The 26,330-nt window shown below is 35.0% G+C and overlaps 1 protein-coding gene and 1 non-coding gene across 2 annotated transcripts; both read right to left on the bottom strand.

The window, feature by feature from the left end:
• Window positions 1-565: 565 nt before the first annotated feature.
• Window positions 566-3,393, bottom strand: LOC112790684 (inositol oxygenase 2). The gene is made up of 11 exons (XM_025833202.2): window positions 3,129-3,393; window positions 2,867-3,005; window positions 2,443-2,524; window positions 2,142-2,346; window positions 1,855-1,914; window positions 1,711-1,763; window positions 1,482-1,604; window positions 1,314-1,383; window positions 1,111-1,189; window positions 948-1,029; window positions 566-828 (listed from the first exon to the last, which is right to left on the bottom strand). The coding sequence occupies exons 1-11, from the start codon at window positions 3,157-3,159 to the stop codon at window positions 802-804; spliced, it is 951 nt and encodes a 316-aa protein (XP_025688987.1). The 5' UTR covers window positions 3,160-3,393; the 3' UTR covers window positions 566-801.
• A 14,035-nt stretch (window positions 3,394-17,428) lies between these two features.
• On the bottom strand, window positions 17,429-17,532 carry LOC112793225 (small nucleolar RNA R71). The gene has a single exon (XR_003197928.1). It is a non-coding gene; the product is annotated as a small nucleolar RNA R71 (small nucleolar RNA).
• Window positions 17,533-26,330: the final 8,798 nt, after the last annotated feature.

Below are 26,330 nucleotides of genomic sequence, written 5' to 3'. Positions count from 1 at the left end.
CTATTTATAATATTTATTGAAATTTTTTATCAATTTATATAAATATAATAATATAAATACTTATGAATATTCTAACATTTTTAATCATATACAAAATTAAATTAAATAAATAGTAAAAATATAAAATAATATTAAATTAAATAAATAAAAAATATCTAATTTTTTATATTTGAACTCAAAGGTAGAAAAAGTGCTGCTTATTTATTCTATTCTTAATTTTTTATTTTGTTAGATGATCTTTTTTTATTCTTATCTTTTTTGTTAGATAACTTTTTTTATTTGATTTGATTGTTAGATGATTTTTTTATTATTTTTTTGGTTAGATAACTTTTTTATTTGATTTGATTTTATCTTTTAATTAAACTCACTCAATTCATTCTAAATCTAATATATTTTTAATATTTAAAATTAAAAATTATTGTACAATTAAAACAAAAGATGAAAATTAAATTTAGATATTTTAGATAATAGTAAAATATGTGAGCCAATTGAACTATTTTTTTATAAAAGATTTAAAAGGGTCATGACTCGTATTATCTCAACTAAAGCTTGAATCATTTGAACCTTGAAAGAACTATATGAATAGTATATAATTTATTATGTGCTCTTCGCAATATGCTAATACACAATGCATGTACAATATGCTCTTCGCAATATGCTAATACAGTAGTTCAATGTTTAAAGACTGGATAAACGTGACGGATTGATCAATTTCAGCTTTCAACAAATTTTGTAACATGGTTTCAAGAAAACAAAAAACAACTCAATTCCCTCTTGGCTTCCATCCATCATATTGAAGTTTCACCATCTAAGCTTTGCTGGGAAATACTGCAAGCCATTTTAAAAACAAGAGAAGAATCCAAAAATTGTTAAACAAAAAAAAAGAGAGATATTAAAACAATAGAAATAGATATAAATCAACAAAGATTACTCAAATTTGTTTTCACCTTCGCAATAAGAGATTGATAGTATGGCTTAACTTTTTCTACATCAACTAAGACTTTGCTCTTACTATACAGATCATATTTGCTGCACAAAATTATGAGTAATGTAAGTAGCGGTCAAAGATGTGACCCTGAAAATATAGATTTAAGTTAGACAAGAGCTTACTTGAATACGTGTAGCCATTTTAAGTTTTCACGATCTTCATCATTCATGAGATGTGTATATGCACCTTCTCTGTGTAAAGCTGCAATAATATACATCATATAGGGTTATTGTATTTGCATAACAAAGAACACCTAGTCATTATAACACAAGATTTAGATAGAACAATAATATATATTTATATAGCACATAATGAAATTGCTTACGATAGAAAGAGTGATATCTAATAATGAACAATCCTGCTGAAGGCAGAGTAGTGCCATTTTCCTTAGCAACCTATATATTCAAAAATGTACTGTTTAGTAAAATCCTAATAAAGAAAAGAACAAGTTAATACATAAACATTATAAATCATGAATTCTATAAAGACTCACCAAATACATATAATCATCGTGTCCCCATGACATCATTACGTTATTGAGTCCACATTCTTTAGTGTAGATTCCATCCTTTGTGCCATATGCAGGATTTTTGATATCAGGGTTTTCCTTGAAATACTGCAGGAAGAAAGAAATTTATATCAACGATTAATTTAAGAGGAAAAAATAAAAGCAAAGGAAGAGTTCAGTTGAAATTTATGTTATAAAAAAAGAAATTGTTTACCTTGTGGTGAATGTTTGCTTCATCGAAGGCACAACCAACCGGAAATGTATCTCCTACAATGTATTTATAATCATTCAGTTGAAATATTGAAGAAAAGAAAAAATATTCATACAAGGTTTAAGCTAATTAAGGAAGAGTTCTCACCAACAACCGCCCATTGAGAAAGCTCACCAAATTGAGGAAGTAGAAGAATCTTTCCAAGATCTGAAATAAATCAAAAGAACCATTTGTTAATCCCAAATTTGTCTAAAATCTGCAGTTTCACTCATTAAACAAAAGTAGCAGTCTTGTTTTTCATGTATAATGGGGACCAAGATATCCAAGGTAGGTTTGACCATAATAGAGGAAAGAAGGATATGCATGAGTCGGCCAAAATTTTTAATTGCCCTGTTAACCAAGCTTACACAAAAGGAATATCCAAGTGTATGTACCATGAATGAGAGCAGTCAAATGTAACCAATCCTCATTAGGATAATCTTTTCTAATAGCTTCAGCAGATTGAAGTAAATGTTGAATTTGAGGTTCATCTAAATCAGGATCGCTTTCATCTACCACTTCATTAAGCAACTCACAACATTCCCATATGCCCATTTCAGCTTTGTCCAATTTTCCGTAGTGCTCCCTCATTTTCTTCACCTGCAAAAGCGTTTAACAAATGAAATCTTGGTCATCATTGATCATTCATGTGACAGAATAAACACATTTTTTTGGGAAAATATGAAGTTTGCTTACGAAGTCATATGTCTGGTTGATGTGTTGCAATTTATAGAATTCCTCCACACCCTTTTGCCTTTCACTTTCAGCATCATAATCCCTGCCAAATCATCCCCATTGGCTCGCCGCATTAGCGTTATTATTATAAACATAAGACACAAGAAAAGACGACTAGGTTGCAGTTATTTATGAGAATAAGATAAGATAAGGCATTGAAAACAAGATATAAAGGACAGATATATAAAATTTTCTATTTTTGTATTTTGTTTCGTGATAAACTAAAATAAATTATAAAAATTTAATTTATTTTCATTCAAAAAATTTGAGATAGAAAATATAATAATAAAAAATATAATTATAAAAAATTAACAAAAATAATAAAAAATAAAAAATAAATTATATTTTTATTAGTGTCCCTGGGAATAGAAAATAGAGTCGAAACCTGAAGGAATGGCCAAATGAATTCACTTCTGGGGTTGCGAATCCATTCTGAGACACCTCCTTTGGCATTGAAAATCCACCATCCAACACAAGCTCGTTGGTTTCGTTAGAGTCCACATTCTTCACGTCAAATTGTGAATCTGAAGAATATGCCACAATGTGATACTAGTCATGATTTTGATATGGAGCATTTGTGCTATACTATGAATCCGGAAAGTCAAAATCAAATAAATAAATAAGTGAGAAACGCAATCATATCATACCGAAGATAGGTTGCTCAATGAGAATAGTCATCTTGGATTGCAAAGAAGCAGCGTAACACACAAGAGATAACAGAAATAAAGCAAACAAGAAAGGAAGGAGAAAAAATCGAAATAAAATGTGGGTGTGGCAACAAGTTGAGAAGGGGGCTTATATAGTATAACAAAATGTCCTTGACGGAGAATTTGGAATCTCGGAGTCCTCAACTGAAAAATTTAAAACCGTACTTCTATCTTTAGCAACTTGTAATCAAATCAAATCAAATACAATCTTAAACTGCTGACGTTGACCATATTTTTCGCATTATAAAGTAATCCTATAATCCCTACGCGCCTACACCACTCTCCTTAGAATATCCTCTACACTAATAATAATAATAATAATAATAATAATAATAATAATAATAATAAATTTAATAACACTATTCATGCACCAAAATATTTAACACTCGTATAAAAATATTATTATTAGCAGTTAATTATATATTTAAATATTTTTAATTAAAAAATAAAAATATATATTAATTATTAAAAATAATTGATGTCAAAATAATATCTATTATAAAAAATGTATGTGCAGCGATATTGTTGAAAATTCTCACATGATTATTAGTGTACAAGAAAAAAAAATGATACTACACACTAGTACTTATTAATCAGTGCTAAGAGGAGTTAAATTCTTAAATTCCTAATGATTTATATCCGTTATTCTATATGTTAACATAAATATCCCAGCTTGGCCTTTTGTCAAACCCCAAAAAAAAAATTATATTCTAAATTTAATAAAAGATCAAACAATCACTTTTTTCCTTTTTTAATTTTTGTCTATTTGTCTAATTGTATCAAGTAAATACTTATCATATTTTCAAGATTTATCCATTTATGGTTAGAGGCTTAGAGCTGTTACTGTGCTGGCAAAGAAAAGGAATGATTTTATGGAATTTCGGTTTAATCCCAAAAAAGGGTTGTAAAGGAAATTTGTGATTGCTGGAGGAGTTGCCTATCCTAAATAAATAATCTTAAACTGAAGTGCATGAGTCAGCCTTACGTGCAAATCATATCTTCAAGTTGAGAAAGTTGCATTGTTTGGTCTGACGAAGCATCTACTCACAACAGACTCATCTTTTGACCTTTCCGCCCGTTTTTAAGTACCAAGTCTTGTTTCATTAAATATCATATCATAAAACTTATGAGTTATGAGCATTCCTTTATAACCATGTAAAAAGATTTTTTTTGGTGAGTTAAAAAAAATTTTGTAAGTTCTCTTTTTTTTTTTAATTTTTATAAAAAAATAAAAGTAATTTTATATTTAGATATTTTATATAAAAATTTATTTATTTATTAATTATGTTTGAGTATAACCATATAAAAGTATTTTTTTGTTTATTTATTAGGTGAAAAATATATTTTTTTAAAAAAAATTTTTTTTTTAAAATTATGTTAATTATAACTTGTCAAAAAATATATTTTTTATTTTTTTAGTATTTTTATTTTACTACTAAAAATTTAAATATGTTAAAAAAATATTTTTATCAACTTAATAACGCTCAAACAAACACATTATCAACCCCAAATCTTCTCGTGATGAAAATATATTAAGATCAATTTTTTATTTATTTTAGTATTCAAGAAAAAAAACCCAAAACTATGTTTTAATCTATTTGATGACATTTGGATCAATTACCCAAATACATATGTTAGATGTGGTCATGTGGATGCACTTAAAATATAAATAATATAAAAACATATATGATAAGATTTTTTTTAGTAATAAAAAACGTATTATTTTCAAAAAAAAAATTAAAGAGCACTGTTGTTGTTGTTGGAGAATAATAATAAAAGATTAGAGTAGTTGGAAATGTTTCTACGAATACACAATTAGCAGTACAAAGTTAAGAATACACTGTAGAAAGGAATAACGCTAAAAATAGTTGATGAATTTTTTTGGAATTTTTTCTTTTCTTTATTAGCTTGTGGTTGTTCTTGCTCTATCTATTGTATTGAACTCTCTTATTAAAAAGAATGCAATATACATCTAATTTTTAGAGTTTGGTAAATTTAAAAAAAAAAATTCGGTCTTGCGATTTTTTAGAATAAATTATTTTTTCGTTATTTATTTAAATGAAAAATTCCAAGGAAGCAGCTGTTAGCTGCCATGCATTGCAAACACGCTACCAATCTCATTCTGCATTTGGCTCCGTGAGTCATGAGGCATGACAATCTCTCTTAGATTTTAGATTATTTGTACAATTAAATTTCATGTACTAATTATTTTAAACAAAACATAATTTATTGACAGTACGCGGATAAGTTAACTATTAATTTCTTATAAATTATTTTTGAAAATTTAAATTATTAGAACAGAAAATATAAATAATTTTTGCCTAGGTACTAGTTATGGAAAATACAAAATGAGTGATAATTCTAACTGAATTTTTAATCTGGAATTGAGTCAGCATTTTTCCTTTCATGGATCTGAGAGTGAGACAGCGAAGAACCTGATAAATTAATATATGTGGACTGCGTTATATTCGACATTTTCGGTTAGGGAAAATTAAGTTCACATGTTAAATGCCACCAAAAGTAAAAAAGTACATATGTTATCCAAATTTTCAATAAGATCCACATGTTAAATAACACGCCTTGAACCATACCCAATAATATGAAGATACTGTGCTATAAAATGAAACGTGTACTATTAAGTGTATAATGTCGAGAGATATGATACGAGAAATGTTTTTCGCAGAATGGAATACGAATAAATTGAAGTTTTGGTAACATGATCCCTAATTCCCTATATATATTTTTTTCTCTTTTGTCCTTACTATCGAGTATGGACTCTCTATCCTCCCAAACTGTCCAATGATGTTTTGTTATCTCTGTCAGAAGGATTAAAAAAGGGTCCAAATTGTTCAACGAGCTCTTACCGAGCTCAACACACTTATACTTCATGCAAAGAGGCATATGAAAGTTACGTAGCTTTAAACAGATTCTTAGCAGCCACTGGGCACATAATATGTACTTCAAATTTTGGGCTCATCTTTGGAAGGAAGGTTACAAACACAAATTTAATGCAAAACATTCAGGCATGTGATTCCTTGGGGAAGTATTTTGGATTACATGGTAAGTGGAAAGTCAAAGTTGTCACTCTAGCCATGGATTTGAAAGCAAAATTTGTTAACTCCATAGGCAAATAGATGCTGATTAAAGTGATCTTGCAATCCACTGTTTCCTATGCCATGTCTATTTTGAGATTCCCTGAATGTGTTTTTGTTAAGGACATTTGCGCTAAACTACCCTGATAGCAAATAGAAGAGCAAGATGGGGAATGGATGTCAAGGAGTTTAGTTTCATCATATGAACTCTGCTCTGCTTGCATAAACAATCTCAAAGAATCCATAAGCAGATCTACTTGGTGTAGGACAATCAACTATATTACGTATATACCAAACTTAGCCACCAATGTAGAATATATATTGAAATACCAAATATACATTAAAAATAAGTTAAACTACATATGTATTTACATACAAACACATGATAACTAATTTGATGGCTGATTTTTGGTATGCATATATAGCATTTTTGTTGAACAAGCTAAAGGGCTGAGAATTGTAAAGACAGAAAATAAGGACTAGTAGCTTGGGAGAGATCACTGGCTCCCGGCACTTGATGAAACAAATTTGGGTCATTTTCGGATTAAGCATGTTTTTAGTCCCCATGAATATATTGTTTTGGAGCATATAAACTTGTAAGTGAATGTCAAATAATCCTCCTAATTCAAAATAGCATGTATTGTAGTTCACACAATCTTCCAGAACCATTCAATATATGCATGAATTTCGGATTAAAAGAAATTAAGACTCACCTGTATGCCCAATTTGTAACTTATTATGTCTCAAGAAAGTTGAAAATGCATTGCTCCTCTGTCATTGGACAAAGCCGGTGTTGTTTAGCTCCTCTGCTATTGCTCATGCGAGTTAAAGGAAAGGAACTATAAGCAAATAAGGGATCATCATTCATAGCTAACTTACTTTGGACTATATGCAATTGGAAAAGCTTCTTTTTGAAAATAGCTCCACAAGCACATGGTTCTTTCTATCTTTGCTGAATACCTTCCAATTTGGACTAATCAAACTGATACAGAATTATCGATGACTGTAATAGCAACAACATATCCACAATTGTCTGCAACATCATGGCCTATACTTCCACCAAATTGATAAATGGGGAGAGCAAACATAATTCCTGAGACTAGTACTGCATGGTAGTAATGGCACTAGCTTAACTAAATAGAACATAAAAGTGCAACTTGTGACATTCTTGAAAGAGCAAAAGAGTAACATAGGACTCTTTTCTTAGGTAAAGAAACATCCCTGCAAGAATATTCCAAAGAGAACTTGTAGAACAAGCAACAACTATTTGAATGTGGCATCAGAAATATGCAACAAGCACCATCCGGTTTAATTTAGTTAATAACAGAATGGGTTTGTTTATCTACCTAAGGAACTGAATAAACAGGTAAATTTCAAGACTTCAATGAACAAGAATATTTTTAAAACATAAAAAATTCTAAAGGTCAAATTTTTATCCAATTTTTTTTTTTATATACTTTCGAAATATTTATCCAAATATTTTTATAAAATTTTGAATCAAATGGATAAACAATTTGTCTAGTATAGACTTTTGTTGTTTTTAAAATTTTTTTTATTATTTTTGTCGTATTTTATAATATTTTGAGAATAATTTGATCACTATCAAAAGTAAAAATTATTTTTATCAGTATCTTAAAAATTAGATGTATTTTTTATAGTTTATCCAAGAGAAATATTTTCTAGAATTATGAAGGAATTAAGGAAATAAACAAAACTCCAAAAGACAAAAAAAAAATAATATAAGAAACAAATAAATGACGAGTTATATGAGATCTTAATGAGTAAAATGTCTTACTCAATGAATTTAATATAAATATAAAGGTTACTGAAGATATAAATCCTATGTAAAGTTTTGAGTGCGTGTTGGCTTTATTGTAGAAAGAAAATCTCTATATTCCTAATCTCTGTAATTAACATAGTTTAGATAGGATATTTTTATTTTCTCATACAATATACTAGTGAAAAGATCTATGCGCTATACATAAATGAATCAAATAATCACTTATAGTAACCTGATGGCACGATCATACCCAAATATGAATTACCTAACATTAAACGAAGTAATCTACATCACATCATATAAATGATTACATAGTGTATCGATGTCATGAGAAAAAATAAAATCATAAAACATCACCTCATAAAATATTATTGAAGACCTCCTTGAATATAGCATTTATAATACTACCTCTAGGCATTGGTCCGTTGTTTTGGAAACAACATTTTCATGTGACAGTAGTCATGCTAAAAGTGCTCTGTTGCTAGGGTTTTTCAAAAAGTGCTCTGCTAGGATTTTGAGGTTAATCCTTATTAAATTTTCTATGAGTAAGTCTTATATGAATTGATAATGGCAGCATCTGCTGTATCTTATGTAAAACTCGGTTAATTAATAACTAATTAACTCGTAAATTAAACTATGTTCTAAAAAATGAGAAATGAGGTTTTATATGGTTTAATGTGATAGAAAAATTTAAAACGAGAATTTTAGCATCAATTTTAAGAAAATCGGCTCAAAATTGGGTCAAACGGACCAAACCGGGCCAATCGAACCCATGTTGGGCCCAAGGCCCAACTAAGCCTCATTAAACAAGAGGGCTCAGCCCACTCCTTCTCCCCACAAAAGTAAAACACGCTGTTGGCTAGCCATGGAAGAGAAGAAGAAGCAAACCCTCATTCCATCTTCAAACCTTGATAACTTTTGATCTGGGGCTCTGACTGACGAGCCGTTTCTGGCCATGCGTCGAGCTCGTCGAGCTCTTCAATTTTATATAAACAAAACAGTAAGTAAATCGCGTTTGCCTAGCTCCATTTCTGCTGGTATATTAATTTCGGGTTTAAGGTTTGAGGAACTCAATTCCTTGGTGATTTTCATGTTTTAGGGGTCCATTAGACTTGATTCCTTGTAAGTATTGTTCAACGATCAGTGGGTAAAAGTAAGAGATCTCAAATCCTAATGAAATTTCTGAATTTAGGCATTTGGGTATTGAGTTGTTGTGTTTGGATGTGGTAATTGTGGTTTAGGTAGTGTGTATGTGAATGTTGATGCTTGTTGAAGCTTGTTGGTGATTTTGGAAGCTTGGAAGTGGAGTTGTGAGGCTGGAAATCTGAGCTTGGTGGTGTCGGAGCCCTAGGACTTGAAGAAAAGTGAAATTAAAAGTGTTCCAGGTTGAGTGGGGAATCGGCCAAGGTATGATTTCGATTTCCTGTATCTAAAATGTAATGTGGTGTGAAAACTTAGGCTAGTGACCCATAGGATAGGAATTGAATTTGTGATGATGGTTGATTGGTTGTTGAAATTGTTGTATGATTATGTGATTATTGGTTTGTGGAGGGTATGATTGAAGTTCTTGATTGATGACGTATGTGAGTTTTATATGATAATGATACTTGGTATATGGAAAGCTTGATTTGAAGTTGAGATTGGGCTTGATATGGATAGGTTGATGAATTATGATTATGTTAAACGATGATTGTGTTGGTATTCGATGTTGATAATGTGTTATGATGAATATATATGGATAGGTTGATGAATAATGTGTTATTGTTGAAGTAAATCATTTATGATGATGAGTTATGGAAGATGGATTGGTTGTGAATGTTGCTATTTGTTACTGAGCACGTAAGGTTATAAGTAGTATGGGTTGATATGCTCAAATGTAGGTAAGATTGAGGCTCTTGTGGGTGAGCATGATTTGAAGTGTGATTTTGATATGTGTATATATATGGTGATTGATGAACTTGAATGCTTGATTTGAAATTGTGATATGGAATGTTGATTATGAATTGAATCATTGAATCGAGATTTGGTTAAATATGGAAGAATTGATGGGCTGAGGTTTGAATGAGGTTCGGAAATGATTAATGTTGGAATGGTTGAGTTTTAGTTGATTTGAATGAAATTGGGAAGTGTATGTTTTGGAAACTTGGAGGTTTATGAAATTGGTAAAAATGAAAGTTTAGTGAACTTCAACGGATCATATCTCAAGCTATTTTTTTCGGAATTTGATGAATTTTATATCAAATGAAAGATAATTTCATAAGCTTTAAAATGGTTTAAATTTGGTTGAAATCGAAATTTTATGGAAGGAGATATGATCGTTTCTGGTTTATGTGCGCATGCACAGGCCTATACGCACGGACACCCTGTGGATCTTTCGGCCTGTGCGCACGCACACATTTGTGCGTACGCACACACAGGGAAGTGGCCGCGGCTGGGAGCGCTAGCACGCCCTGTGCACGCACACAACATTAAGGTTTTTGCAAGCTGTGTGTGCGCAAAGCTCTGTGCGTATGCACACGTTGGGAATTTTACCTTCTGTGCGTACGCACAACCCTGTGCGTATGCACACTTTCTGAAAACACTTCTGGGTGTGCGCACGCACAACCCTGTGCGTGCACACGACCCTGTCCTTTTATAAAGTTTTTGTTTTCAAATATTTCACTTTTCCAACAAGCTTGTAACCTTACGAATGTTGTTTCGTTCTTATAAACCCCTAATTTCATCCTTTAAATCTTAGATCAATGTAGAACGCCTAGTGATTGAGAGGAAGCTAGGGAAGGGGGTAACTTATGGGGGAAGAAAGGGGATATTATGATGAGTTATGATTAATGTTGAGAATTTTTATAGTTGTTGAGAATGGTTAGTATTGTTGATGATTAATAATGGTTAATGAGAATGTTATTGGTGAAGGAATGAGGAGAATTATCTGTTAGAATGGACTATGTATATGCGTATTGTTCATGCCCTGGGTCGAGCTGTATGACCCGGGCTAACTGAAAGCAAGACGACCGACCTCTTCAGGTCAAAGGTTACCCAACCTCTTCTCAAAGGAGAACGGCCAAATCACTAGGAGAGCCCAAAAAGGGCCCAAACAGAGGAACACGACCCAAGTCCAAAGGCAGCCCAAGCCTAGAAAGATAAGGGTGGTTCCCTTAAAGATAAGATAACTCTACTCAAAGATAAAGATAAGATAACTATCTTATCTCCAGAAAAGGTCACTCAACAATATTATAAATACACTGGAACACCCAGGTATAACTCATACTCTGATCCTACTAAAAACCTGCTAAAAGCCCATGCTAACTTAGGCATCAGAGTCTCTTGCAGGTACCTGATGGTGTTTTTTGTGGAAAAAACGAATTTCCAAACACACAAACACACCGGCAAGTGTACCGGATCGCATCAAGTAGTAATAACTCACTTAGAGTGAGGTCGATCCCACATGGATTGATGGATCAAGCAACTTTAGTGAGTGATTAGTTTAGTCAAGCTAACATTGAGTGATTGGGTGAAATTGAGCAACAGAAATTAAAAATTGCGGGGAAATTAAAATTGCATAATGTAAATGAGACAGAAATTTAAATAGCAAGAAAGTAAAATAGCTGAAACTTAAATTGCAAGAAAATTAAATTGCATGAGAAGTAGAGGGGGTTGGTTACTGGAAATTAAAGAAAGAAATGAAGCAAGCAATCAAAGAGATCTTGAGGACAAGTGACAGGAAAATTAAAGTGCAGGAAAATTAAATTCATATCACAGTAACTCAAATATAAAATGCAGAGGAACACACGTGCAGGAAGGTAAATTAAGAGCAATAGGAGCAGAAAGTAAAAATTGCAGAGAAGGAAATTATAGCAGAAAAGTAAACCAGCAAGAAGACTGAGATCAATTCTCAAATCTCAAAGGGCACTTGACAATTTCAATGAAACAGTAAAAGCAGAAGGAAAACCAAGAGCTTAATTGCTCACTTGATCAAGGCAGAAACAAAATTTAACTCAATTGTGAAATCTAAAGAAACAAGTGAGGATCTCAGGGAATCAACGAGACCAGGAAACAAGTCTAGATCTCAATTCCTTCCTTGATCCAACAGAGAAACAATTTGAAAAAGAAACAGAGATGGAAGCAGTAAAGAGAGCCTTGATTGAAATCACAATTCATTGAAATTATGCAGACAAGCAAAACAAAGAGAAATCTCAAAGGGAGAATGAAACAGAATTCCTTCAATTCTCCACCCAAGATTTAAAATAGAAATGAAAACTAAAAGAGAGAGCAAAATGAAAACTAAAGAGTGCAAAACTCCCTATTGGAGCCAACCTTCTTTCCAAAAATGAAAATAATGCCTTATATAGGCTTTACAAAGTGGAAATAAAAATAAAATTGAAAACAAATTGAAATTCAAATAAAAATCCTAATCTAATGATCCTTGTGCCTTTGAGTCAATGGGCTTTGCTTGCTTTTAATTTGAAGAAGAGTGGATCCGAATTGGTTTTTTGAGTGAAATTGGCCCATGGTGCACCTCCAGGGGAGCGTTCAGTTAACTTAGTTAATTGAGCGCTCCAAGTCTTGGTCCCAAGCTCAAATTGTTGCGTGCATTGCAACCAGGGGTAGCGCTCAGTTAAAATGTTCTAACTGAGCGCCCCACCTTGTGTCCTTAGCTCCCTTGTGGTGCGCACAATGCTTCTTATGGCAAGCATCAGGGTAGCGCTCAATTAAAATGTTTTAACTGAGCGCCCCTTGCCTTAGTGTAGCGCCTTGCTTGGTGAGCTCAAGGTGCTTGGTTCGAGCCTTGCTGGAAGCAATTCAGGGCCTGATTTCCTTGGCCAAGTGGAGTGCTCCTTCCCTTGGTTCCATTAGGTGCTTGGTTCGATCCTTGGAAGTTGCATTTTGGCAATTTCCTTTGGTGAAGAGTAGTGCCCCTCATGCCTTGTGTGCAAGGTTTGAGACTTGGCTCCCCCATTTTTGCCAATTTCCTTTGATTTCTTTCTCCAAGGGGCACAAAAAAGGTAGGAGAAGTTAACTGAGTGCCAATGCTTTTCTCCCTTCTCTTGGGCGCTCAGTTAACTTAGTGCTAGTGCTTTGTACTTCCTTGGTTGATGATGCGCCACTCCTTGCTTCCTTGGGCATGCTTCAGACTGGCGTTCAGTTAACTAAGTTAACTGAGCGCTATGCTTTCTTGCTCCCTTGAGCATGCGCCACGCTTTTGGTTCCTTAGCTCATGATGCGCCACGCTTTTGGTTCCTTAGGTCATGATGCGCCAAAGCATGGCCTAAGGTCTAAAGCGTGCTTTTTCTTCAAAAAGTGTGCCCAAAATTCCTTTTTCAACCGTTTCTTCTCCTACAAGTAATCAAAATAACCAATCAAAGTATCACAGAATTCATAAAGCTTAAAATTCATTTAAAAACAATTAATTTTAGCTTAAACTTCATGATTTTGTCTAAATTAAAGGGTGGTTGATTGATTCAAAGAAACCATGTAATTCCACTCCAAATCACTTACTTATAATGCAAGAAAGTGCATAAAAACTAATGAAACAAGTGAAATTAGCTTGAAAAACAAGCATATGATGACTTGTCATCACAACACCAAACTTAAACCTTGCTTGTCCCCAAGCAAGAATAGAATCATGCAATATAGATTGACAATCTAAGGTATGAAGAATAGCAACTCAATGTTCATGGTTAGTGATGAGCGGATAATTTATACGCTTTTTGGCATTGTTTTTAGGTAGATTTTAGTAAGTTCAAGCTACTTTTAGGGATGTTTTCATTTGTTTTTATGATAAATTCACATTTCTGGACTTTACTATGAGTTTATGTGTTTTTCTGTGATTTCAGGTAATTTCTGGCTGAAATTGAGGGACTTGAGCAAAACTCTGAAAAAGGCTGACAAAAGGACTGCTGATGCTGTTGGAATCTGACCTCCCTGCACTCGAAATGGATTTTCTGGAGCTACAGAATTTCAAATGGCGCGCTCTTAACGGCGTTGGAAAGTAGACATCTAGAGCTTTCCAGCAATATATAATAGTCCATACTTTATTCGGAAACTGACGACGTAACTTGGCGTTGAACGCCAAGTACATGCTGCTGTCTGGAGTTAAACGCCAGAAACACGTCATGATCCGGAGTTGAACGCCCAAAACACGTTATAACTTGGAGTTCAACTCCAAGAAAAGCCTCAACTCGTGGATAGATCAAGCTCACCCAAGCATACACCAAGTGGGCCCCGAAAGTGGATTTATGCATCAATTACTTACTCATGTAAACCCTAGTAGCTAGTCTAGTATAAATAGGATAAGTTACTATTGTATTAGACATCTTTTGACAGTTTAATCTTTTGACTTTGTAGTCTTTGATCATTTGGTCTCTTGATCATTCAGGGGGCTGGCCATTCGGCCATGCCTGAACCTTGCACTTATGTATTTTCAACAGTGGAGTTTCTACACACCATAGATTAAGGGTGTGGAGCTCTGCTGTACCTCAAGTTTCAATACAATTACTATTACTTTTTATTCAATTCTCTTTTATTCTTATTCCAAGATATACGTTGCACTTCAACTTGATGAATGTGATGATCTGTGACACTCATCATCATTCTCACCTATGAACGCGCGTGATTGACAACCACTTCCGTTCTACTCTAGGCCGGGCGCATATCTCTTAGATTCCCCAACAGAATCTTCGTGGTATAAGCTAGATAGATGGCGGCATTCATGAGGGTCCGGAAAGTCTAAACCTTGTCTATGGTATTCCGAGTAGGATTCTGGGATTGAATGACTGTGACGAGCTTCAAACTCCTGAAGGCTGGGCGTGATGACAAACGCAAAAGAATCAAGGAATTCTATTCCAACCTGATTGAGAACCGACAGATGATTAGCCATGCTGTGACAGAGCATAGGAACATTTTCACTGAGAGGATGGGATGTAGCCATTGACAACAGTGATGCCCTACATACAGCTTGCCATGGAAAGGAGTAAGAAGGATTGGTTGAATATAATAAGAAAGTAGAGATTCAAGAGGAGCACAGCATCTCCATACGCCTATCTGAAATTTCCACTATTGATTTACATAAGTATTTTTATCCCTTTTTATTTTCTATTTATTATTAATTTTCAAACTCATCATAAACCAATTTAATCTGCCTAACTGAGATTTACAAGGTGGCCATAACTTGCTTCATGCCAACAATCTCTGTGGGATCGACCCTTACTCACGTAAGGTATTACTTGGATGACCCAGTACACTTGCTGGTTAAGTTGAACGGAGTTGTGTCCACACATAGTTGAAAAAGCAATGAATTTTACAAAATACAATAACAAAGGAATCACAATTTCGTCCACCAAGTTTTTGGCGCCGTTGCCGGGGATTGTTCGAGTATAGACAACTGACGGTTCATCTTGTTGCTCAGATTAGGTAATTTTCTTTTCAAAAATTTTTTTCAAAAATTTTTCTCTTATTTTCGTTTTTCTAAAGAATATTTTCGAAAAAAAATTAATAAAAATACAAAAAAAATTAGAAAATCATAAAAATCAAAAATATTTTGTGTTTCTTGTTTGAGTCTTGAGTCAATTTTTAAGTTTGGTGTCAATTGCATGCTTCAAAAATTTTTTCTTGCATTTTTTCGAAAACTCCATGCATTCATAGTGTTCTTCATGATCTTCAAGTTGTTCTTGGTAAGTCCTCTTGTTTGATCTTGATGTTTTCTTGTTTAGTGTATTTTCTTGTTTTTCATATGCGTTTTTTGTTTGTTAGAGTCCATGCATTAAAGATTTCTAAGTTTGGTGTCTTGCATGTTTTCTTTGCATCAAAAATTTTTCAAAATTATGTTCTTGATGTTCATCATGATCTTCAAAGTGTTCTTGGTGTTCATCTTGACATTCATAGCATTCTTGCATGCATTCATTGTTTTGATCTAAACATTTCATGCATTGAGTATTTTTGTTGTTTTTCTCTCTCATAATTAAAAATTCAAAAATAAAAAATATCTTTTCCTTTTTTCTCTCCAAATTTTCGAAATTTTGGGTTGACTTGGTCAAAAATTTTTAAAATTAGTTATTTCTTACAAGTCAAGTCAAAATTTCAATTTTAAAAATCTTATCTTTTCAAAATCTTTTTTAAAAAAAATTATATCTTTTTTATTTTTTTCCTATTTTTTGAAAATTTCAAAAATTTTTTCAAATTATTTTCAAAATCTTTTTCTTATCTTTATATCAAATTTTCGAAAATTAGCTAACAATTAATGTGATTGGTTCAAAAAGGTTCAATATTTAAGTTCTAGAATCTCATCTTATAGTTTCTTGTTAGTTAAGTCATTTTAAAATTTAAATCTTTTTCAAACATATCTCTTTATCTTTTATCTTATCTTTTTCAAAAATTTTATCTTTTTCAAAATTTGATTTCAAAATATCTTATCTAACTTCTTATCTTCTTATCTTTTTCAAATTTGATTTTAATATCTTTTTCAACTAACTCTTTGACTTTTTGTTTGTTTCTTATCTTTTTCAAAACCACCTAACTACTTTTCCCTCTCTAATTTTCGAAAATATCTCATCTCTTTTTCAAAAATTCTTTTTGTTTTAAATTTTAATTTTAATCTTATCTTATCTATAATTTTCGAAAATTACTAACCCCTTTTGCAAAATTGTTTTCGAAATTCTCCCTCTCTTTTCTTATTCTATTTATTTATTTAATTACTAACACTTCTCTTCACCCCCCTCCACCTAATATCCGAATCCCCTCTTCTACATTCTTCTCCTCTTTCTTTTTCTACTAACATAAAGGAATCTCTATACTGTGACATAGAGGATTCCTCTTTCTTTTCTTGTTTTCTTCTCTTTCATATGAGCAGGAACAAGGATAAAGGCACTCTTGTTGAAATTGATCCAGAACCTGAAAGGACTCTGAAGAGAAAATTAAGAGAAGCTAAGTTACAACAATCTAAAGGTAACCTTTCAAAAATATTAGAACAAGAGAAGGAGATGGCAGCCGAAAATAATAATAATGCAAGGAGAATGCTTGGTGACTTCACAAAGCCAACGTCCAAGTTTGATGGAAGAAGCATCTCCATTCCTGCCATTGGAGCCAATAACTTTGAGCTGAAACCTCAGCTAGTTTCCTTAATGCAACAAAACTGCAAGTTTTATGAACTTCCATCCGAAGATCCTTATCAGTTTTTAACTGAGTTCTTGCAGATCTGTGAGACTGGAAAGACGAATGGAGTTGACCCTGAAGTCTACAGACTCATGCTTTTCCCTTTTGCTGTAAGAGACATAGCTAGAATATGGTTGGATTCACAACCCAAGGATAGCCTGGACTCATGGGATAAGCTGGTCACAGCCTTCTTGGATAAATTCTTTCCTCCTCAAAAGCTGAGCAAGCTGAGAGTGGATGTTCAAAACTTCAAACAAAAAGATGGTGAATCCCTCTATGAAGCTTGGGAAAGATACAAGCAGCTGACCAAAAGATGTCCATCTGACATGTTTTCAGAATGGACCATATTAGATATATTCTATTATGGTCTATCTGAATTTTCGAAAATGTCATTGGACCATTCTGCAGGTGGATCTATTCACCTAAAGAAAACACCTGAAGAGGCTCAAGAACTCATTGATATGGTTGCAAACAACCAATTCATCTACACTTCTGAGAGGAATTCTGTGAATAATGGGATACCTCAGAAGAAAGGAGTTCTTGAAATTGATGCTCTGAATGCCATATTGGCTCAGAACAAAGTGTTGACTCAGCAAGTCAACATGATCTCTCAAAGTCTGAATGGATGGCAACATGCATCCAACAGTACTAAAGAGGCAGCTTCTGAAGAAGCCTATGATCCTGAGAACCCTGCAATGGCAGAGGTTAATTACATGGGTGAACCTTATGGAAACACCTATAACTCATCATGGAGAAATCATCCAAATTTCTCATGGAAGATCAACAAAAGCCTCAACAAGGCTTTAACAATGGTGGACGTAACAGGCTGAGCAATAGCAAGCCATATCCATCATCTTTTCAGCAACAGACAGAGAATTCTGAACAAAACACTTCTAATTTAGCCAATCTAGTCTCTAATCTGTCAAAGGCCACTTTCAGTTTCATGAGTGAAAAAAGATCCTCCATCAGAAATCTGGAGGCACAAGTAGGCCAGCTGAGTAAGAAAGTCAGTGAAACTCCTCCCAGTATCCTCCCAAGCAATACAGAAGAAAATCCAAAAGGAGAGTGCAAGGCCATTGATATAATCAATATGGCCGAATGCACAAAGGAGGAGGAGGACGAAAATCCTAGTGAGAAAGACCTCCTGGGACGTCCCTCAAGCAAGAAGGAGTTTCCTATTAAGGATCCACAGGAATCTGAGGCTCATATAGAGACCATAGAGATTCCATTAAATCTCCTTCTGCCATTCATGAGCTCTGAAGACTATTCTTCCTCTGAAGAGGATGAAGATGTGACTGGAGAGCAAGTTGCTCAATATTTAGGAGCTATAATGAAGCTGAATGCCAAGTTGTTTGGTAATGAGACTTGGGAAAGTGAACCTCCCTTGCTCATTAATGAACTAGATACCTGGATTCAGCAAACTCTACCTCAAAAGAAACAAGATCCTGGCAAGTTCTTAATACCTTGTACCATAGGCACCATGACCTTTGCAAAAGCTCTATGTGATCTGGGGTCAGGGATAAATCTTATGCCACTCTCTGTAATGGAGAAGTTGGGGATCATTGAGGTACAACCTGCTTTGTTGTCATTACAATTGGCAGACAAGTCATTGAGGCAAGCTTATGGAATAGTGGAGGACGTGTTAGTAAAGGTTGAAGGCCTTTACATCCCTGCTGATTTCATAATCTTAGACACTAGGAAGGAAGAGGATGAATGCATCATCCTTGGAAGACCTTTCCTAGCCACAGCAGAAGCTGTGATAGATGTCAACAGAGGTGAATTAGTCCTTCAATTGAATGGGGACTACCTTGTGTTTAAGGCACATGGCCATCCCTCTGTGACAAAAGAGAGTAAGCATGAAAAGCTTCTCTCAGTTCAGAGTCAAGAAGAGCCCCCACAGTCAAACTCTAAGTTTGGTGTTGTGAGGCCACAACCAAACTCTAAGTTTGGTGTTAAGATCCCATATCCAAACTCTAAGTTTGGTGTTGGGACTATACAACATTGACCTGATCACCTTGTGGCTCCATGAGAGCCACTGTCAAGCTATTGACATTAAAGAAGCGCTTGTTGGGAGGCAACCCAATTTTATTTATCTAATTTTTATTCTATTGTTATTCTGTGTTTTATTAGGTATATGATCATGAGGAGTCACAAAAAAAATCATAAAAATTAAAAACAGAATCAAAAACAGCAGAAGAAAAAAATCACACCCTAGAGGAAGCACAGGCTGGCGTTCAACGCCAGTAAGAAGCATCTGGCTGGCGTTCAACGCCAGAACAGAGCATCAACCTGGCGCTGAACGCCAGAAACAAGCAACATTCTGGCACTGAACGCCAGGAATGTGCCTAAGAAGAAAAGCTGGCGCTGAACGCCAGTAACAAGCATGAAATTGGCGTTCAACGCCAGAAACATGCTTTACATGGGCGTTGAACGCCCAGAATGTGCACCACACGGCGTTTAAATGCCAAAATGGTGTGCAAAGGCAATTTACATGCCTATTTGGTGCAGGGATGGAATTCCTTGACACCTGAGGATCTGTGGACCCCACAGGATCCCCACCTACTATATTCCCACCTTACCTCATAATCCTATTTTGTGATGACTATTCCCCATGTCACACTTCCCAACACTCTTCACCAATCACCTCAATTCCTCTTCCCAATCACCCCCTTCACCACTCACATCCATCCACTCTTCCGCATAAACCCCACCTACCTTCAAAAATTCAAAACCATTTTCCCACCCATTCCCACCCTAAATGGCCGAATAAACACTCCCCTCTCTCCCTATATATACCCTTCCATTCTACTTCATTTTCACACAACACAACCCCCTCTTCTTCCCCTTGGCCGAACCTACATCTCTCCCTCTCCTCCATATTTTCTTCTTCTTCTTCTTCTTCTCTTCTTTCTTCTCTTGCTCGAGGACGAGCAATATTTTAAGTTTGGTGTGGTCAAAGCATAATCTTTTTTGTTTTCCATTACCATCAATGGCACCTAAGGCCGGAAAATCCTCTAGAAAAGGAAAAGGGAAGACAAAAGCTTCCACCTCCGAGTCATGGGAGATGGAAAGATTCATCTCCAAGAGCCATCAAGACCACTTCTATGACGTTGTGGCAAAGAAGAAGGTGATCCCGGAGGTCCCTTTCAAGCTCAAGAAAAATGAGTATCCGGAGATCCGACATGAGATCCGAAGAAGAGGTTGGGAAGTCCTAACCAACCCCATGCAACAAGTCAGAATCTTAATGGTTCAAGAGTTCTATGCCAATGCATGGATCACTAGGAACCATGATCAAAGTATGAACCCGAATCCAAAGAATTATCTCACAATGGTTCGGGGGAAATACTTAGATTTTAGTCCGGAAAATGTGAGGTTGGCGTTTCACTTGCCCATGATGCAAGGAGATGAACGCCCCTACACTAGAAGGGTCAACTTTAATCAAAGGTTGGACCAAGTCCTAATGGACATATGTGTGGAAGGAGCTCAATGGAGAAGAGACTCCAAAGGCAAGCCAGTTCAACTAAGAAGACTGGACCTCAAGCCTGTGGCTAGAGGATGGTTGGAATTCATTCAACGCTCCATCATTCCTACTAGCAACCGATCTGAAGTTACTGTGGATTGGGCCATCATGATTCATAGCATCATGATTGGAGAGAAAGTAGAAGTTCATGAGGTCATCTCCAATGAAATCTACAAAATAGCCGACAAGCCCTCCACCATGGCAAGGCTAGCTTTTCCTCACCTTATTTGCCATCTATGTTACTCAGCTGGAGTTATCATAGAAGGAGACATCTCCATTGAAGAGGATAAGCCCATCACCAAGAAGAGGATGGAGCAAGCAAGAGAGACCCTTCACGGTTCTCAAGAGATGCATGAGGAAGCTCATCATCAAGAAATCCCTAAGATGCCTCAAGGGATGCACTTTCCTCCCAACAACTATTGGGAACAACTCAACACTTCCTTAGAAGATTTGAGCCACAATGTGGAACAATTAAGGGTGGAACATCATGAGCACTCCATCATTCTCCATGAAATAAGAGAAGATCAAAGAGCAATGAGGGAGGAGCAACAAAGGCAAGGAAGGGACATAGAAGAGCTTAAGAACATTGTTGGTCCTTCAAGAAGAAGACGCCACTAAGGTGGATTCATTCCTTGTTCTTATTTCTTTCTGTTTTTCGGTTTTTAATGTTGTGTTTATTTATGTTTTGTGTCTCTACTTCATGATCATTAGTATGTAGTAACTATGTCTTAAAGCTATGAATAAATTCCATTAATCTTTCACCTCTCTTAAATGAAAAATGTTTTAATTCAAAAGAACAAGAAGTGCATGAATTTCGAATTTATCCTTGAATTTAGTTTAATTATATTGATGTGGTGACAATACTTTTTGTTTTCTAAATGAATGATTGAACAATGCATATTTTTGATCTTGTTGTTTATGAATGATAAAATTGTTGGCTCTTGAAAGAATGATGAACAAAGAGAAATGTTATTGATGATCTGAAAAATCATGAAATTGATTCTTGAAGCAAGAAAAAGCAGTGAAAAAGAAGAAGCTTGCGAAAAAAAATGGCAAAAAAAATAGAAAGAAAAAGAAAAAGCAAGCAGAAAAAGCCAATAGCCTTTAAAACCAAAAGGCAAGGGTAAAAAGGATCCAAGGCTTTGAGCATCAATGGATAGGAGGGCCCAAGGAAATCAAATCCAGGCCTAAGCGGCTAAATTAAGCTGTCCCTAACCATGTGCTTGTGTCATGAAGGCCCAAGTGAAAAGCTTGAGACTGAGTGGTTAAAGTCGTGATCCAAAACAAAAAGAGTGTGCTTAAGAGCTCTGGACACCTCTAACTGGGGACTCTAGCAAAGCTGAGTCACAATCTGAAAAGGTTCACCCAGTCATGTGTCTGTGGCATTTATGTATCCGGTGGTAATACTGGAAAACAAAATGCTTAGGGCCACAGCCAAGACTCATAAGCAGCTGTGTTCAAGAATCAACATGCTTAACTAGGAATGTCAATAACACTATCCGAAATTCTAAGTTCATAGAGAAGCCAATCATTCTAAACTTCAAAGGAAAAAGTGAGATGCCAAAACTGTTCAGAAGCAAAAAGCTGCAAGTCCCGCTCATCTAATTATAATTAATATTCATTGATATTCTGAAATTTATAGTATATTCTCTTCTTTTTATCCTAATTGATTTTCAGTTGCTTGGGAACAAGCAACAATTTAAGTTTGGTGTTGTGATGAGCGGATAATTTATACGCTTTTTGGCATTGTTTTTAGGTAGATTTTAGTAAGTTCAAGCTACTTTTAGGGATGTTTTCATTAGTTTTTATGATAAATTCACATTTTTGGACTTTACTATGAGTTTGTGTGTTTTTCTGTGATTTCAGGTAATTTTTGGCTGAAATTGAGGGACTTGAGCAAAACTCTGAAAAAGGCTGACAAAAGGACTGCTGATGCCGTTGGAATCTGACCTCCCTGCACTCGAAATGGATTTTCTGGAGCTACAGAATTCCAAATGGCGCGCTCTCAACGGAGTTGAAAAGTAGACATACAGAGCTTTCCAGCAATATATAATAGTTCATACTTTATTCGGAAATTGACGACGTAATTTGGCGTTGAACGCCAAGTACATGCTGCTGTCTGGAGTTAAACGCCAGAAACACGTCATGATCCGGAGTTGAATGCCCAAAACATGTTATAACTTGGAGTTCAACTCCAAGAAAAGCCTCAGCTCGTGGATAGATCATTCTCAGCCCAAGCATACACCAAGTGGGCCTCGGAAGTGGATTTATGCATCAATTACTTACTCATGTAAACCCTAGTAGCTAGTCTAGTATAAATAGGATAAGTTACTATTGTATTAGACATCTTTTGACAGTTTAATCTTTTGACTTTGTAGTCTTTGATCATTCGGTCTCTTGATCATTCAGGGGGCTGGCCATTCGGCCATGCCTGAACCTTGCACTTATGTATTTTCAACAGTGGAGTTTCTACACACCATAGATTAAGGGTGTGGAGCTCTGCTGTACCTCAAGTTTCAATACAATTACTATTACTTTTTATTCAATTCTCTTTTATTCTTATTCCAAGATATACGTTGCACTTCAACTTGATGAATGTGATGATCCGTGACACTCATCATCATTCTCACCTATGAACGCGCGTGATTGACAACCACTTCCGTTCTACTCTAGGCCGGGCGCATATCTCTTAAATTCCCCAACAGAATCTTCGTGGTATAAGCTAGATAGATGGCGGCATTCATGAGGGTCTGGAAAGTCTAAACCTTGTCTATGGTATTCCGAGTAGGATTCTGGGATTGAATGACTGTGACGAGCTTCAAACTCCTGAAGGCTGGGCGTGATGACAAACGCAAAAGAATCAAGGGATTCTATTCCAACCTGATTGAGAACCGACAGATGATTAGCCGTGCTATGACAGAGCATAGGAACATTTTCACTGAGAGGATGGGATGTAGCCATTGACAACAGTGATGCCCTACATACAGCTTGCCATAGAAAGGAGTAAGAAGGATTGGATGAATGTAATAAGAAAGTAGAGATTCAAGAGGAGCACAACATCTCCATACGCCTATCTGAAATTTCCACTATTGATTTACCTAAGTATTTTTATCCCTTTTTATTTTCTATTTATTATTAATTTTTGAACTCATCATAAACCAATTTAATCTGCCTAACTGAGATTTACAAGGTGACCATAGCTTGCTTCATGCCAACAATCTCTGTGGGATCGACCCTTACTCACGTAAGGTATTACTTGGATGACCCAGTACACTTGCTGGTTAAGTTGAACGGAGTTGTGTCCACACATAGTTGAAAAAGCAATGAATTTTACAAAATACAATAACAAAGGAATCACAATTTCGTCCACCAGTTAGCTAGTTTTCTATGCATGCTTCAATCACAAAAGAAATGTAAATGATTGATGCTTCTATCTAGCTCAATTTATGAAATCCTTTCCTTATAATTCTTCCTTGAAACAAGCTTTTGATTTTCTTATTAGCTTCTTTTTTTGGGCGCTTTGCCCATGAGTTGATAACAAAGCTATGACATCTAAATGCTTTGTTTTCAAGTATTACCACTTGATACATAAGCACCACAAGCATTTGAATTAGAGGACTTCATTAAGCTCATTTTTTTTCTTTTCTTTGAATCTCTAATCATTGATGCTCAGAACCTTGAGCTTTGAGGGAGTGCTTTTGCACTTGAGCCTAGCCTTGACTTCTAAGTGTTTTAGTTTCAAGCATTTGGCTTGATACATAAATACCACAAGTACTTAACAAATAAATTGCCATTAGTACTCAGAGCCTTCAGCTTTCTCATTCTTTCCCTTTTTCGTTTCCTGCCCTTTTTTGCTTTTTTCAAGGTTTTCATGATTTCAAAAGATTTCACAAAATGTCTTAGATGAAAACTTCAATTAAATAAAATCCAATGCAATTGAGCAACAATTAATCATACTAGCTTTCCAAAACTTGTATGGACATGCTAATTTCTTCTTTAATTCCTTGTTTGTTTATGATCATGATACTTTGCTGCTTTGGACTTTACAAAACTCAAGTTGGTAGTCATAATGTCACAGCAACATGTTGCAAATCAAAACTCAGGCTATGCTTATTCATACCACACATGCATACAGAGAAGATAAAGACAATCATGCAATTTAAAGTGTTGGAAACAAATGAGAGGAAAAGGAACTTTACAACCTTGTAGCCCATCTTCTCTATTGTTGTCATTTTCCTCCCATTCTTCTCCTTCCCATACCAGCTCAGAATGCTTACTCCTTCTCAGGCAACAATTAGAACAATGGCTATGGGGCTAAGATGGAACATGAATGTCTTACACAATGAAATGTTAGTAATACATGTGCTTAAGAAAGCGAAATTAAGAGTAACTATCAAGGTACAGAGAAACAAAGACATTGTGATTGCAAAAATAAGATGGTGTGCATGATGCATTGCATAAAGATATAAGTGGCACACCAAACTTAGTGTGACACTCTCACTTGAAATTGATGCAAGTATCTAATAAAGATTGGAACCAAATTTTGTTGCATAGCAACACCAAACTTAGAATGCAATCATATGTCAATTTATTTGAACTAAAACTAAATAAAACTGTCATTTGTTTACTATAATCACCAAGTGAAGCATCTGTCATGAATAAGGATCTCTTGGTGATGTATTAACAAAAATAGTTAAGAAGCAAAATAAGTGAAAGCATTAAACAAAGAAATAACTAAAGTAAACAGAATAATAAAGTGTCAAACCAAAAGAAAAATAACATTGCAAAGGCATTATGATTATGCAGAAGTGGTGTTGCTTAATGAATTGCATAGATAATTAAGTGGCATACCAAACCTAGAATCTTAGTGTGTCACTTCCATGTAGAATTGATGCAATCATCCCAAGAGATTGAAAACAAATTGTTGCAGGGCAACACCAAACTTAGAATATAACCATATGCCAATTTATTGGAATTTAAACAAAGCAAGGAGAAGAAATGTACCTACTGTCTACCTGTTCTTCACTTTCTTCCTTTTCTTTCAATTTGTTAATAGGAATGACCTCAAGAGGGGGGGGGAGTTTCAGCTATTGTCCCTTTTCTTGGTTTCCTCTCAGCAAGCCTCCTTTTGTACATGGCTTGATTGAGCTTGCTTGCTAGTGGTCCAGGGGTTGGATTGCTTGTGGTTGATCTCCTCTTGAATGTTGTCCTTGGTATCTTGGTCACAATCCTCTTCTCGGTGCTTTTGTTAATTGCCTTCACTTCCTTGAATTCAAAAATGGGTGGTTGTGTGATTATTAGAGTGATTTCTTCATTAGGAGCCTCTTGAATTGGTGGTTCCATGAGCCCTTCCTTCATGTGATTTTCTGCTTCACTTGAGTTTGGACTTCCTTGATTGTCCTACTCACTTTCTTGCTTTTCCACTTTCTCTTTCACATTCAACATTTGACTTAATAGTACTTTCATGGAGGAGGTTTGTTGTTCTTCCCAATATTTTTTCATCTCCTCTTCATATTTTTCGATCACAGATTCAAGGGAAGTTTGTGAGGATTGTGAATGTTCATGTTCCTTCGTCTCCTCAAGTGCAGTTTCATTTTCAAATACCT

This window comes from Arachis hypogaea, chromosome 3, assembly GCF_003086295.3.
Source record: "Arachis hypogaea cultivar Tifrunner chromosome 3, arahy.Tifrunner.gnm2.J5K5, whole genome shotgun sequence".
Classification (NCBI taxonomy): Eukaryota; Viridiplantae; Streptophyta; class Magnoliopsida; order Fabales; family Fabaceae; genus Arachis; species Arachis hypogaea.
Note: the sequence above shows the minus strand (reverse complement) of the source record. Positions and strands in the feature narration are given on the sequence as shown.

What these genes read in the sequence shown, in the direction of transcription:
- LOC112790684 (XM_025833202.2), bottom strand. Translation starts at nt 3,159, where the DNA reads ATGACTATTCTCATTGAGCAACCTATCTTCG. An exon ending in TTCTCAATGGGCGGTTGTTG is followed by an intron (nt 1,764 to 1,854) that starts GTGAGAACTCTT and finishes AATACATTGTAG; the next exon opens with GAGATACATTTCCGGTTGGT. An exon ending in TAGATATCACTCTTTCTATC is followed by an intron (nt 1,190 to 1,313) that starts GTAAGCAATTTC and finishes ATATTATTGCAG; the next exon opens with CTTTACACAGAGAAGGTGCA.